This window comes from Mesocricetus auratus, unplaced genomic scaffold, assembly GCF_017639785.1.
Source record: "Mesocricetus auratus isolate SY011 unplaced genomic scaffold, BCM_Maur_2.0 Super-Scaffold_4256, whole genome shotgun sequence".
Lineage (NCBI taxonomy): Eukaryota > Metazoa > Chordata > Mammalia > Rodentia > Cricetidae > Mesocricetus > Mesocricetus auratus.
In genome coordinates this window covers 15210459-15224318 of record NW_024429182.1, presented here as the reverse complement: position 1 = coordinate 15224318, position 13860 = coordinate 15210459, and the positions used below count along the sequence as shown (strand labels likewise).

At 55.1% G+C, this 13860-nt stretch overlaps 2 protein-coding genes and 1 long non-coding RNA gene across 8 annotated transcripts; 2 read left to right on the top strand and 1 right to left on the bottom strand.

Annotated features, from left to right (window-relative positions):
- The first annotated feature begins 50 nt into the window (after positions 1-50).
- Positions 51-3174, top strand: Fbxl15 (F-box and leucine rich repeat protein 15). Of its 4 annotated transcripts, none has more exons than XM_021232108.2 (6): positions 51-178; positions 672-754; positions 1185-1314; positions 1401-1629; positions 1904-2409; positions 2830-3174. In XM_021232108.2, the coding sequence occupies exons 3-6, from the start codon at positions 1262-1264 to the stop codon at positions 3017-3019; spliced, it is 978 nt and encodes a 325-aa protein (XP_021087767.1). In that variant the 5' UTR covers positions 51-178; positions 672-754; positions 1185-1261; the 3' UTR covers positions 3020-3174. The 4 variants fall into 4 exon arrangements, with proteins under 4 accessions (XP_021087767.1, XP_040599565.1, XP_021087788.1 ...); XM_040743631.1 differs by lacking the exon at positions 51-178 and adding an exon at positions 279-420; XM_021232129.2 differs by lacking the exons at positions 51-178; positions 672-754 and adding an exon at positions 837-1078.
- A 103-nt stretch (positions 3175-3277) lies between these two features.
- Positions 3278-9811, bottom strand: Cuedc2 (CUE domain containing 2). 3 transcript variants are annotated; one of them, XM_013113105.3, is made up of 9 exons: positions 9665-9811; positions 5538-5621; positions 4606-4749; positions 4450-4511; positions 4240-4367; positions 3975-4157; positions 3789-3850; positions 3656-3716; positions 3278-3572 (listed from the first exon to the last, which is right to left on the bottom strand). In XM_013113105.3, exons 2-9 carry the CDS (start codon positions 5609-5611, stop codon positions 3426-3428), a joined length of 861 nt encoding a protein of 286 aa, XP_012968559.1. In that variant the 5' UTR covers positions 5612-5621; positions 9665-9811; the 3' UTR covers positions 3278-3425. The 3 variants fall into 3 exon arrangements, with proteins under 3 accessions (XP_012968559.1, XP_012968569.1, XP_012968562.1); XM_013113115.3 differs by having other exon boundaries at positions 4240-4313; positions 9665-9810; XM_013113108.3 differs by lacking the exon at positions 9665-9811 and adding an exon at positions 9302-9426.
- A 2513-nt stretch (positions 9812-12324) lies between these two features.
- Positions 12325-13860, top strand: LOC121139690. The gene is made up of 2 exons (XR_005876596.1): positions 12325-12382; positions 13470-13860. It is a non-coding gene; the product is annotated as an uncharacterized LOC121139690 (long non-coding RNA).

Sequence of the window (13860 nt, the reverse complement as noted above, 5' to 3'; positions counted from 1 at the left end):
GAGGCGCGCGGCCGGAGGTGGTGCGCGCCCACACGTATCTTTGCAGAGATCCTTCCAGGCTACCCCTTCCCCAAGCAGGCTGAGAAGGAGAGGAAGCAACCCCCTCACCCATCTTCACTCTCTTCTGCTCTTCCCGGTGCTGGCTGGCTTCTCCCTTCATGCTACATTGAGTAATGAGGTAGTGTGGAAGGGATTCTGGGAAAACCAGGATATCTGGGACCTTTATCCTTGCTGGTTAAGGAGCTTCCTCCCTAGAGCCTCCGTGTGCCCATCTTTAAAATGGACAGACCTGCCTACCTTTGCAAAGGTGCCCAAAGCCCTGGTGTGATAACGGATGAGAAGAAGCTTTCTTTATGAAGAAGTGACGGAAATGTTTGCACGGGGCACGCAACCATGTAGCATGCAGCGGCCCTACCTACGGTCGGTCACATGCTCCCACACCAACCGTGAATACTGGAGGAAATTATTACGCCAGGGGTTCTCCAGAGTGGGGCTTGGGATTAGTATCTCGGGGCACAGTGAAAGGGAAGCCTAATGACTGAGCTGCGAGCTTTGGGGCGTCACTCTCCCTACAATTAGCCCAGGGCTACCCAAGAAGCAGTAGGGCTAGTAGGCTGCGCTGGACCGCGGCAAAGAGCCCCGGCTAATCCTATATAGCTCTTCCTCCTTAGGCAAAAAGCTGGCCCGCGCTGTCCTGAAGCGGAAAGAGATGGATGTCATGAGCGTGCACTTCACAATTCACAAGGAAGAGCAGGTGTGAACAAGTTGGCTTGATAAGAAAAGCCTTAGCGTCGCCATTTAATCCATTCTTTGGGCAGTTACTTACTGAGCACCTACTACATGCCAGTTACTTAGAGCCTGGGCAGTCTCTCCCCCCTTTTTCTTTTTTCAAAGTCGCTTGAACGCGACCAGAGGGCAGGGGGAGGCACTCGGTAACCTAGGAGTCCTGGCTCCGCCCCTTCTGCCTTTGGCCTGGTCTGCTCCTCCCATCACCACTCAGAGGCGGCTACTGGCCCGCATCGAAGACCGAAAGCTCAGTCTCGGGCTTCAAGCCCTGTAGCGGGGAAGACATCTAATGGTACATCACTGCTCTGTTCTGCCTCAGTCTCGGGGGCCATCCGGAAAGCTTTCCGATAAGGCTTCTCAGTGAGCCCGCACTCGATTAAATCGGTCTGTCTCTTCAGACCAAGGAGGCGGGCTCGCCGCAGCCGCTTCAAGGCCGAGGCTAGAGGAGCTTACTGCGCACGCGCAGTAGCCAGCGATGGAGCCACCAATGGAGCAGTCCGGAGGGGAGCAAGAACCGGGAGCTGTCAGGTACCGAGCACTGCAGGGGCCGAGGGAGGGAAAAGCGCGGCGGGAGGGCAGCTGAGTCCTGGCCGGACCTGGACCCCTCTTGCCAGCCGGGACTCCGGGGTACGACAGACGGACACGCACGTAACAGCGTCCCGGGGACGTCAACGCCGCTTTACTCCCAGGCTCCTGGACCTGCCCTGGGAAGACGTGCTGCTCCCGCACGTCCTGACCTGGGTCCCGCTGCGCCAGCTGCTCCGGCTGCAGCGCGTCAGCCGCGCCTTCCGGGCGCTCGTGCAGCTGCACCTGGCGGGGCTGCGCCGCTTCGACGCCGCACAGGTGAGCCGGTGAGCCGGGGACTGGAACCGCGCCCCGCCCCCGCCCCCGCGGGGGCCCCACCCTCGCCCCGCCTCCAGTCCAGCCCCGCCTGCGCGGGAGACCCTTTCTGACCCCGGGTGCGACGTGGAGGACTCCGGAGGGCGAGCACTGGGCAGCGGCCCGGAGGGAGCATGGTGTCTCTCCTGGGAGGGCAGGCGGCAAGCCCCGAGGGGAGGCGGCTGCCAGGCAGCGTCCCGCCCCAGGGACAGACGGTCTCGGTACCTCCTGCCCGCAGGTGGGGCCACAGATTCCCCGGGCCGCGTTAGCCCGGCTACTGCGGGATGCCGAGGGACTGCAGGAGCTGGCGCTGGCTCCGTGTCACGAATGGCTGTCGGACGAGGACCTGGTACCAGTACTGGCACGGAATCCGCAGCTACGGAGCGTAGCGCTGGCCGGCTGCGGCCAGCTGAGTCGCCGAGCGCTGGGGGCGCTGACGGAGGGCTGCCCGCGTCTGCAGCGCCTCTCGCTCGCTCACTGTGACTGGGTGGACGGGCTGGCACTACGCGGCCTCGCCGACCGCTGCCCGGCTCTGGAGGAGCTAGACCTAACCGCCTGTCGCCAACTCAAGGACGAGGCCATCGTGTACCTGGCGCAGAGACGAGGCGCAGGCCTCCGCAGCCTCTCGTTGGCTGTCAACGCCAATGTGGGGGACACCGCGGTCCAAGAGTTGGCTCGAAACTGCCCGCAACTCGAACACCTCGACCTCACAGGCTGCCTCCGGGTCGGAAGCGATGGTGTCAGGTGCCTGGGCATGGGGTCGGTATGGTGGGAGGTGAAGGAATCCCTCTAGGGATGGGGGGGGGCAGGTTGTCAAAGACCCATCAGAAAGACCTCTGGGATTTTTTAGGCTAGAAAGCCTATGATTTAAAAGCAAAAAACAACTTCGGAGTCAAAATTGACACACAAAAATGTGACATAAAGTTGATCTGCAACAAAGGGTATCCCGAAACGCTGGGGACACCCAGAGCCAGAAGCCCCCAATGAGCTGGGGACCTGGGGTCTGTAATTCCATTCCGGCCCCCCCGGGTACTGTAGGAAAAACTCAGATCCTGAGCTAGAGGGAAACCTAGAATTTGCTGGAGCCGGCTGCAGCTTTAGTGGGCTGGCCCTGCAGACAGGAGAAAGCCTCCTGCACTTAGCTTCACCCTGCTCCTCCCCCAGGACACTGGCGGAGTACTGCCCGGCGCTGCGCTCGCTGAGGGTGAGGCACTGCCACCATGTGGCCGAACCCAGCCTGAGCCGCTTGCGGAAGCGTGGTGTGGACATCGACGTGGAGCCACCTCTGCACCAGGCCCTGGTGCTACTCCAGGACATGGCAGGCTTCGTACCCTTCGTCAACCTGCAGGTCTGACTGCATTTCCGGTGGGTGGGAGCACAGCTGGACTGTGTAGCCGGGCCCGACACTGAGCTGTGGGGAAATCGAACTGTGGGGGCTCGTGTGGTTGAAAGGCCTGGGGCGTGTCCTGCCCCACCCTGGAATTTCAAATAAAGAGCTTTTTACCCCTTCTTGCCTGGCGCATAGGGGACATGAAGCTGGGATCGGAAGGACAGACAGACACTGGAACTCTTCTTGCCCCAGTGGCAGAAACGACCAGAATGAACATTCGCCTTCCCTGGACCGCCTTTACTGTGTTCACGAAGGCAGCTCCAAAAATAGATTAACTAGAGCAAGGACATAGACGGACAGAGGGGTGGACAGGGGTGGTTTGTGCACCCCTCTAGGATCTGGAAGGCTCAGCAGAGTCCAGCCCGGGGCCTCAGTGGAAGCGGTACTTTCTGGCTGGCTTGAGGTTGATGTATGTGGCCTTCATCTCCTCAGCCTCGGGGTTCCGGATGTCTTTGAATCGCTCCCCTTTGGTGCTCACAACTTGGTTATCGATGTATCGGATCAGCTTCTTAGGGGCCTGTCAGGCAATTAGGAAATGAATGACTGAAATCGGAGTCAGTACCCCTCACTCCACACCCTCAATGCTCGCAACCCTCTTACCTCCTTGGGAGCCATGGGTCGGTGAACCTTCTGGTCCTCCGCACTGTCCACCATCATGTACCTGCCAAGAGTGGCTGCATGGGGCGCCTGCCACCGGGGAAGCCCCGCAGGGTCCAGCCCAGCCCAGACTTACTTCTGAAGGATGAAGGACTTCAGTTCATCCTTTTGGGGGCCTCTGAGGCGCCTGGGCAAGTCCTGCAGACATGGGAACAGATGAGGACAGGGGGTGGGTCTTAACAAGAAGGTATAAGGGAGCCGAGGTTCCTGGGCGGGGCTGAAGAGGGCGAGGTTCCTGGGCAGGGCTGAAGAGGGCGGGTACCTGATGCGGGTCATCCCAGCCTGCAGGCCCCTCTTCCTTGCTTTCCACCAGCATCTGCACTGCTTCTTCCAAGTCCCCCCGAGCTTTGGCCAACGCCCCCTGGGCCTGCTCCACAGAGCAGGTGGGGAATACCTCCAAGAGCACATCGACTCCCTGCAGAAGCTGTTCCTCAGCACCAGCTGCCTGTGGGCACAGAGGTTCACCATGGGCTACACGCCTTCCTTTCCTGTCCCAAGGTCCTTCATGGGTACCCTTCTCCCAGTACCTCATCCTGGGTGTTCCCAGAGGCAGCCGGAGACCTGGTCTCTTCTTTGAGCTTTTGAGATTGCCTCAGGGTCTCTGGAAAAATGGGCACCTGACCTTGGACACAGGAACTCTGTGGGTGCAGGTTTTCTTCAAGAGGCAGAGAGGGCATCGGATTTGCCAGGGCTTGGGGTGGGTGCGAATCCTCCAAATGCCAGACCCCCAAACTCACCTTTGTTCCTAGCGTCACTCAGCTGCACTGACAGCTTCTGCATCATGTCCCCTATCATGCCCCTGAAAGGCAAGGGAGGTAGTGAGGGGACCACTCTACCCCAACCCCAGCCAGCCAGCTAACCCCCACTGCCTTTTCGCCCCAGCCAGGCCCTACCTGGGGATGTGGCCAAAGCCAGGCACGTAAGCCTCCATCATCTCTGTGAAGGCATCCATATCAAAGTTCTCCTCTGAAGGGCCTGAGGGGCCCAGGTCCTCTAGGACCCCAAGTACATAGGAGAAGATGACCTCATCCAAGCCGCTGTAGGAAGGAACAAGTGCATTCACTAGGACCCTGATTTCCAGCATCCCCGCCAGACTCCATCCAGTCCTCCATTTCATGGTGCCCGGGTCAGCTTGGTCCTTGAGACCAGAGTATCTCTCCCATCTCCTTGGCTTTGGTTTTCAATCAGTCCAGTACAGGTGATAGACACAGTATGAAAGAGAAGGCCATCTATACAAATAAAAACCAGCTCTCCCCAGGAGGGAGAAATGGCTCAGTAGTTAGAGCACTTGCTGCTCTTTACAGGACCCAAGTTCAATTCCCAGAACTCACATGAAATAGCTCACAGATGCCTGTACTTCCAGCTCCCTGGTATGTGACAGCCTCTTTTGGCCTCATGGGCAGCTGCATGTTCATGCACACACACACACACACACACACACACACACACACACACACACACACAATCTTGGAAGCAAAAGTTGGGGTTAGAGAGATGGCTTAGTAGCTAAGAGTACTTGCTATTCTTTTTGTTTTTCAAGACAGTGTGTCTTTGTGTATCCATGACTGTCCTGGAACTCACTCTGTAGACCAGGCTGGTCTTGAACTCAGAGATCCACCTGCCTTTGCCTCCCTAATGCTGGGATTAAAGGAGAGCGCTGCTACCACCCAGGGAGTGTTTACTATTCTAGCAGATGACGATTCTACTCTCACCTGGAAAAGGATTAAATACTTTGTAACCACCTTTTCGCGGGCCAGTGCCCGGAGTTGTAGTCGGCAACACCCCCTCTGAACTTGGCCTGCCCCTTCAGAAGGAACAGCCTTACCTGAGGTCCGCCTCTGGGAGGTGTGTCTGGACAAAGCCAAGGAGGGCTGAGCTGACGATCCTCTCCAGCTCCATGCTGGCTCTTCTAAAGGTACACGAGACAGGATTGTCAGGTCTCTGGCCTGCTTCCCCTCACTGGGCCAAGGGAAAGCAACCCCTCCTCTCTCTCCCTTCTGAGGTTGAATCAGCTGTTGATGCTGCCCTCCCAGCTCCTGGCAAGCAGGGTCACTCCCTTGGTCACCCACTCCTACCTCCTCCAGTCCCAGACAGGGTACAGCACTATCTCTAAAAGGCTTCCAAAGGGACTTGTGCCCCTTCCCCCATCCCCCGTGGCAAGAAGGGTCACATGCTTCCTGGCTGAGGAATCTCATCACTGAGGGGCTATTTGGCCCCCAGCTCCAATCACAAGGGGCCCAATTGTCTAGCCACATAAGGAAGGAGGTCTCAGGACCAAGTACAGCCCTTCCCCCACCCATGATAGGCCACCCACCCTTTATACAAAAGAACTTTTTTTTTCTGGTTCGGCAGTCTATACAGAGGGGAAGTCCTACATGGCTTCTGTCCTCCGGTCCAATCTCTGCCTTTCCAGCAGTCTGGACCACAGGAGACCTTTGTCATCCTTCAGCCTACAGAGCACCACAGTCTGGCCCTTGTCCACTTCTCTCTGTCCCTCCCTCCTCTCTAGCTCCACCCCACTGCCCTTGCTGTGCCTGGAACCTGCTGGCTGTCTTACTCTTTGGTGGGTCCCAGTGCCTAGGAAAATGTCTGCATTCAGTAAGTGCTAGGCAAATACTTTCTGGCTTAATTCATCTACATGCCTTTTAAAAAGATTATTTTTATTTCTGTGCATGAGTGTCTGCCTGCATGTATGTATGTATGAGCACAAAGGTGCATGTCTGGTTCTCATGGAGGTCAGAAGGGGGCGCCAGATCCACTAAAACTGGAGTTTCAAAGGTTATAAGCCACCATCTGGGTGCTGGGAACTGAACATGTGTCCTTTGCAAAGGCAGCAAGTGCTCTTTACTGTCAAGCCAGATCTTCAGCCCCCATCTTCATGCTTTTGACTCCCTCAAACTGTCTGGAGTCAGGAAGGCACAGATGGTAAGAATGGCTCAAGACTCGGAGAACCAAATGTCAGTCAACCCTCTCATTTGGAAGGCTCCAGAGAGATCTCAGAACCCAGCAACCCCGCTCACATCCCCCTGCAAACACATACCACTCCTTGAGCTACTAAATCTGAAACTTGATTTCGCCCTCTCTCAACCTTCCCTGGAATCAGTCAAACCAAGTCCTACTGAATAAGACATATTTTCCCTCCTGTTAACATCTCCCTCCAGTATAGCCTGTCCAATGTCTCTAATAGCTAAGTCTTCTCCAGCTAAGGTTAAGCTTAATTTTTCAGGCTAAGGTTACCAGTTGCTTTTTAGGTTTTGGTCTACTGAGGTTGGACCACATAACTCCCCAGTTCCGTTTAGAATACTTTATGTATAGTTTTGCGTCACCGCCTTTGTGTCCCGAGTTCACAGCCGCCGGTGCCCTCCCCTGGTGCCCTGTGCATGCAGGTATTTCTTCCCTGGCCGCACCACCATTTCCTTCTCTACTGCCCTCTGACTCCAGGCCACTGCTCTCCTTGCCTGTCACTTTCTCTCTGCAGTGACTCATCTGGCCCATCCTTGTGCCCCACAACTGGATGTCCCCCAGTTCTCAAATGCTCAGTTCTCTGGTTCAGCCTCTGAACAGCCAACTGGTCCCTCTACCTCACTGACACGCCATAGGAACGCTGGGATTAAAGGCGTGCACCACCACCGCCCGGCACCATAGGAACTCTTGCAGCCATCTCTCACCTCACATGGCCCAGAGCGATGCCCTTTCAAGTATTTCATCCTCCAGGACCATCCTCCCTAAATGAATATCCAGACACAGCTATTCCAGCTACCAGTCTAGGAATTAACCATGACCCCCCCATATACCCCTTGCTTTGCATCAGCCAAGTAGTTACTAAATCCTGATTATTCTTTAACACACCTACTTTTTGTGTGTGGTGTGGGTGCGTGGATATCTTGCTACTTCAGTGTGTGTATGGAGCCAGAGGCTGACATCAGGCTGTCTGCTCTGATCACTTCTTTACATTCTTTGTTTTACAGTGTCTCTATAGTCCTGTGTCCTGGAACACTCTATGCAGACCAGAATGGTCTTAAACTCACAGAGATCCTCCTGCCTCTGCCTCCCAAGTGCTGGGATTAAAGGTGTGTTCTTTGTTTTTTGGCCAGCCAACTTGACTGTTGATAGTGGCCTGGGAACCATTGTAGGGAGAAAGACAGACACTTGGCTGCTCTATGAAAGCCCAGGTTCCAGGGAGTTTTCTTGGGGGATATATGTGATGCCTCTGGGCTTCTAACCAAGGCATAGGGGCTACAAAGTTGTTTCTGGGAAATTCCTCGCTGTCTTCAAAGGGAAAGCCTTCCCTTCCTCCTTTGAGGTTCTGTGGCTAGCTGTTCTGCCAAGGGGACCATCATCTCTCCTCCTGTCTTTGGACTGAACAGACATGGTCCAGACGTCAGAGCTTGCCACCTCTCTTCCCACCCTTCTCTCTACGCCCAGCTTTCCCTGACACGTCCTTCCTGCTTGGGAGCACCTCCTAATATTCTCTCCCATAGTTCCTGAGCTGGGGACGACCTGACCTGAGCTACTAAACTGGCTCCCTAAGTCAACCTGAGTGTCATCCTATGATTTCCATAAGACGCTTCAAATTCCAGATACAGCCCACGGAACCCAACTAGATCAGAGATCGCTGTCTGGTGGTACCTATGAAATGTGACAATCATTTGCCATGAGTCCTGCTAAAACACCTCTGATGGGAGCTGGAGATGGATCAGCAGTTAAGAGCACCGGTGGTTTGATTCCCAGCACTCACATAGCTCACAACTGTCCACAACTCCAGCCTCTAGGGATACAACACCCTTTCCACCTCCAAGGGTACCAGGCATGCACATGGTACATAGGCATACATGCAAGCAAAATTGTAATATATGAAATTAAATAAATCTAAAAACATGAAAACACCCTTCTAATGATGGTTAAAAACAGTGTCTACTGACTGCAATATAAAGCATTAATTTCCTAACCCTCATAACAGCTGAAATGTGGATAATACTATGGTGCCCATCACCTGAAAGTAAATGAAAGCACTAGATGTGAGAAACTTTCCCAAGGTCACAGGGTAGATTAACAGCAGAGTCACACACAGGCGGCCTCGAAACGTCCCCTCTCATGATGCCGATGGTGTGGCCTGTTCTAGAGGCCTCTCCTGCCTCGCCACAGTCTTACCTACACCAGAATCTCTGCTTGCCCCTCCCCTGCTCAAGACATCTTCCTTTTCCTCTGCAAACACCGTTCTGCAGGGCTCACTTGCCCTGTACAGCTAGCGCCTCGCCGCCCTGAACGGCTTGAGAGACTCCCAAAGGCCTGCACCTCCAGACACTATCAGAGGCTGCAGGGCTAGCCGGATACTCTGGGGAAGTCGGATGAGGTAGGGAGTGTTTGCTACTCCCCTGGAGAGAACAGGCACTGAGTGGGCATCGAAGCAGGCCATGTGCACGCAGAATCCCTGGGAAGCCACGTCTCAGGAAAGGAGCCCTGGGGAGCTGAGGAGCAGCAGGGGGTCTAGCCCAAGGGTCCTCTCTACTTCTCCAGGCCCTCCTAAAGTCATGATGCAGCATACTGCAGGCCCGGCGCCAAGGGCACTGTGGGAACAAGGGATCTCACCATCTAAGGTCAGGCAGGTGCGCAGGTAAGCACGCAGCAAGAGGGATCTCAGATGGCCGACCCTTGAGGCAAGAGCTTTTTATAGCCGTTAGCAGAGCAACATAAGCGTCCAGAATAGGGGGCCTGAGGACACAGGGATGCAGTAGCCGCCTGGGGGGGGGGGGGGGGAGGTGAGTCACATGACGAGATAGGCCTCAACAAGCTAGATGTTCCTCGGTACAGGCCACACGAGACAATTAGAGAAAGGGGTCCGGCCGACCCCCCCTCCCGGGGGTTCCATAAGGGAACGCTAGGAGGGGTGCCCTGTGTCAATGCTCTCCGCGACTCTCTTAGCCCTAGACCCGGGGCTGGAGGGGAAATCACCTGCTCCGTCAGGCGCCGCCGCCGACTTGTCCCACGCGATGCGGTTCTTATCCCCTAGCCCCACCAACGAGATGAAAGGCGGGGCCCAGAGCTGTTCTCTTTGGAGGACGCCGCGGTGGCCATTTTTGAAACGGCAATTTGCCCATACCAGGGCGGGGCTTTATTTCCCCATTCTCAAATGTCTCAGCGTTTTGGACCCGCTTCCCCGGCGGCCATTTTTGTTTTGGGTAGAGAGGCGCGACTGACTTGTTCTCTTTTGTCCGCTAGAGGTCCCGAACCCCTCGGTATTTATTTCTGAAAGAATGCAGAATTTCCCTGTCTGCCTTATTTCCTGGCCCCCAAGGACCCTCCCCTGGGAATTCTATAGATCTCCCTTTCCTCTTCCTAGCCTCTCCTGCCCTCCTTCAATCTCTGCGGCTCCCCCACTGGGGATGTGGTGTCTTCCATTGCAAATTCCATATCTCCCCCTTCATGTTCCGTCTGGCTTCAAGCCCTGTCTCTCAGCCAGCTCTAGGGCCTGGATCCCAGGACCTTATGTGTCTCTCCCCTTTGTCCCTTATTGATGTCTTCCCAAGAGTAAGGTGGATTACAGGGTCTTCGGAAAGTGATGAACATTAAATGCGTGGAGTGAGGATAGACCCGAACCCAGATCCAAGATGGCTTGCAGACCTCCTCCACACCCAGAACCCTCTTGCCTGCATTGGCAGGGCTAATAATCTAGAAGAGACAGGACAGCTACACACCAGGACCTAGTAAGTAAGGCCTCAGCTTCCCCTTTCTGTTCGGGCTACCTCAGCTTCCCTACTGCCGAGGGAAGCCCTCAAGCATGCCTTCGTTTGAACTCAAAATGGGTGCCAAGAATTCCCTTCAGTGGTCGCCTTCCCATCCCAATCCGCAAGGAGGGGCCCCCCCTTCAGCCCCAGGAGGGTGCCAGGGACCCAGGAGCTGTCGCTAGCCTCTAGAAACTCCGTCCCAGAGAGAAAGCCCCAACCTATCCCCTAGAGACTGGAGCAGTGCCAAGATCTGAGAGATTTCTGCCCTCCCCTCCTTCCTTCCCCTGTGTCCCTCACCGCGGGCTCCCTGCCCCTCGGGTGGGTGGCTGCTGGGAAGGGGGAAGGAAAGAGAGAGAAACCAGCTTGGCTTCTCCTATAAAAGCACTACTGCTGCCAGGCTGGCGCCACCAGGGTTAATAAGAGGAGGGGTGACAGTCACTTTGAACGCTAGCCAAGCAGGCCTCCAGAAAGGGACCGGTGGTCTCCCCCACTAGCCCCAGGCCCTGCCAGCCCTCCCTTTTGGGGGCCCTTTCCACCTCCCCTTCACCCATTGCACAACACTGATGACTTCATCCCTCCCCGCCCCCATTCCCGGAATTTAGAGGTCTCCACAGCAGGCCTGCCTAGAGTCCTGACCCAAGACCCCTGCAGCCCCCGAGGTGGTGCCTGCTCCTCCCGACTCCCGTGCTTGATTGGCTATTGGGTGTAACCAGACACCGGAAAGACCATCCTGAATTCTCAGGGAGAGTGACGCCGAAGGTTTCTAGGGGGAGCCCCTCTATTCCTAACTCAGACTCTGGGGAGACTGCGTCAGGTTCTGGGGCCCCAGGACGGAAGGCTGGGGAGGAGAGAAGTGACTACCACAGACAGAAAGTCAGGTGGTGTTTCCATGAATCTCTACAACAGCGGCTCTCAGCCTTCCTATGCTGTGACCCTTTAATACAGTTCCTCATGCTGTGGTGACCCCCAGCCATAAAGTTATTTTCTCTGCTATTTCATAACTGTGATTTTGAAACTGTTATGAATTGCAATGTAAATATCTGTGTTTTCCAATGCTCTTAGGTGACCCCTGTCATTTGAAAGGAGGGTCATTTGACCCTCAAAGGGGTCATGACCCACAGGTTGAGAACTGCTGCTAGAGATTTGCTAGATTTGCTAGAGATTCCACAGCTAACCCGACCTTGCCCGTTGTTCCTGGTTTTATGTCCCCTAAGTTCTTTTTTTTGTTTTTGTTTTTGTTTTTCGAGACAGGGTTTCTCTGTGGCTTTGGAGGCTGTCCTGGAACTAGCTCTTGTAGACCAGGCTGGCCTCGAACTCACAGAGATCCGCCTGCCTCTGCCTCTCAAGTGCTGGGATTAAAGGCGTGCGCCACCAACGCTCGGTGTCCCCTAAGTTCTTACTTTTCCCTCCCGCAAGATGGGAGCCAACTCCCCTGCGTGCTGCTTGAAGCCCCTGGCACAGGGGTGGGGAGGCCAACTGTCGCTCCTTTCTGTTCCCTTGGGTGTTGTATATGGGCTGCAGGGTCTCCTCAGTTGACAGAAAAGACTAGGAGACTATGCTGTATGCTATGCTCGAAATTGCCCAGCCTATGCCTCAGAAGTGGGAATTAGGTTTGAGTTCAGCATCAGGGCCAGGGTTCCTGGCATCAAGAACAGCAAAAGAACCAAAGGGCTGGTCTCCTGGAGTGGGAGGAGCCCTCGGGCACTGAAATAAGGAAGAGGACACTGGGAAGAATGGGTTGGAGCAGGGTTGTCCCCGCTCTGGCTTGAGGTCAGAAAGGGCTCTGGGCAGCAAACAGCCTGGTCCTCCCACACAGCCCTCCTTTCTCAGAAGAGCATGCATGGGTGGGTGGGGATCTGGGCAGGGCGAGGGCCTATTTAAGGAGCGCCACACAGTTGGCTGTTGCAGATCCAGCCCCGTGGATACCAGAGAAGAGGCTCTGTGGGTAAGTGCTGCTGCTTTCCCAGGGTTCAGCAGGGCTGTGGGGAGGGTGAGTCCTGAGTCTGCTGGTTGGCTTTCCCTCTCCAGGGACGTGTGAGGCTAGCGCCCAGCTGTCATTTAACAATCCAGAAATTGGAAGTGCATTTCAGGGAAGCCTTCCTCCTCCACTCAGCTATCCTAAACACTCAAGACCTTCATTCAAGTGGCCGATTTTCTAGAGCTAATACTCCTGAATGGCTGTCTTGAAGATCCCCCTCAGGGGAGAAAACGCCTCCAACTACAGACACATGCCCCTGTCAGGCGCCAATTTTGGCTTTTCCCTGACTTTCACCCTCTAGCCCACCAAGAACACATCTGGACAGCAATAAAAGAACCCACAGCCAATACCCATCCCTGCCATACCCTGAGCCTCTCCCGTCCAGTTCTTGTCCACTTCTCTAGCTGTGGGATCCCATTTTCAGCTCCAAGCTTAGCGCCCCACTGAAAGGGTAGGAAGTATTCTGAGATCCCAAGCTACATCCTGAATCTCAATTTGTCTATGTTGGGATTGGGGGAAAACTTACAGAAGGGGACCAATGAAATGGCTCAAGGTACTTACCACAAAACCTGGTGTCCCTGAAACCCATAGGGTGGAATGCACACACACACACACGCACGCACGCACGCACGCACACGCACACACGCATGCGCAATAAATGTAAAAACATTTCACAGAAGAGAGCTGTGGACGGCGGCATCCCAGCTGAGAGAACATTGGCCACCTGGCTCTGAGAACTGAATTCCATAGGCTGTGAGCTCTGGCAAATGCCCTAGGGACTCAGTTCTGGTGCCCGGCTGTGCTAATCCGTCAGTACCAAAGCTATAGGGTACTCACTGACAGCTGCCTAGAAGATGCTCCTGAAGGCTCCTTGGCCAGACCCTTTCATAACACCGGCCTGGGGTACTCTTCTGCTCAAAGACTTCAGAGGCTTCCCAACCGAATCTACCCTCCCCTCCCCCTCCTCTCTGAGATAGGGTCCCCTATAGCTCAGGATACCCACATAGCCAAGGATAACCGTGAACTCCTAACCTTCCTGCCTCCACCTCCCAAGTGTTTACAGACATGCTCCACTCTATCTGGCCCGTGTCTGTGCGGTCAGTCCTCCAGGATGACGACGTCCACTTAGCTCTCGGCACCCATCTCCACGGCTGTCTCGTGGACCGGCCCTGCTGCTCCCTCCTGTTGCTCCCATGCTTTCTCTACGGCTGTCTCCCGCTCAGCTCTTGGGTCCCCACTTCCCTGTCACTGTCTATCAGAGTCTGTTTGTCCTCTGAGGCCTCTTTCATCCTCCCAGTGGGGGTAGATTCATAAACCCTACCCGTTAGTATCTAACCCAGTGTTTTGCACGTCGTAGTTCCCTCAATAAACATCCTTTCACTTTTTTGCATGTGTCTCATGTATGGAAAGGAAGCTTGACTTAGAGATTAAAGTCAATCAAATTA

Bases quoted from the DNA above. Each gene is read 5' to 3' on its own strand.
- Fbxl15 (XM_021232108.2), top strand. From the start codon at position 1,262: ATGGAGCCACCAATGGAGCAGTCCGGAGGGGAGCAAGAACCGGGAGCT. The intron at 1,315-1,400 runs GTACCGAGCACT...CCCTCTTGCCAG, and splicing joins CAAGAACCGGGAGCTGTCAG to CCGGGACTCCGGGGTACGAC. The intron at 1,630-1,903 runs GTGAGCCGGTGA...TCCTGCCCGCAG, and splicing joins GCCGCTTCGACGCCGCACAG to GTGGGGCCACAGATTCCCCG.
- Cuedc2 (XM_013113105.3), bottom strand. From the start codon at position 5,611: ATGGAGCTGGAGAGGATCGTCAGCTCAGCCCTCCTTGGCTTTGTCCAG. The intron at 4,368-4,449 runs GTGAGTTTGGGG...TGCCTCTTGAAG, and splicing joins GAGTGACGCTAGGAACAAAG to AAAACCTGCACCCACAGAGT. The intron at 3,717-3,788 runs GTAAGTCTGGGC...CACTCTTGGCAG, and splicing joins AAGTCCTTCATCCTTCAGAA to GTACATGATGGTGGACAGTG.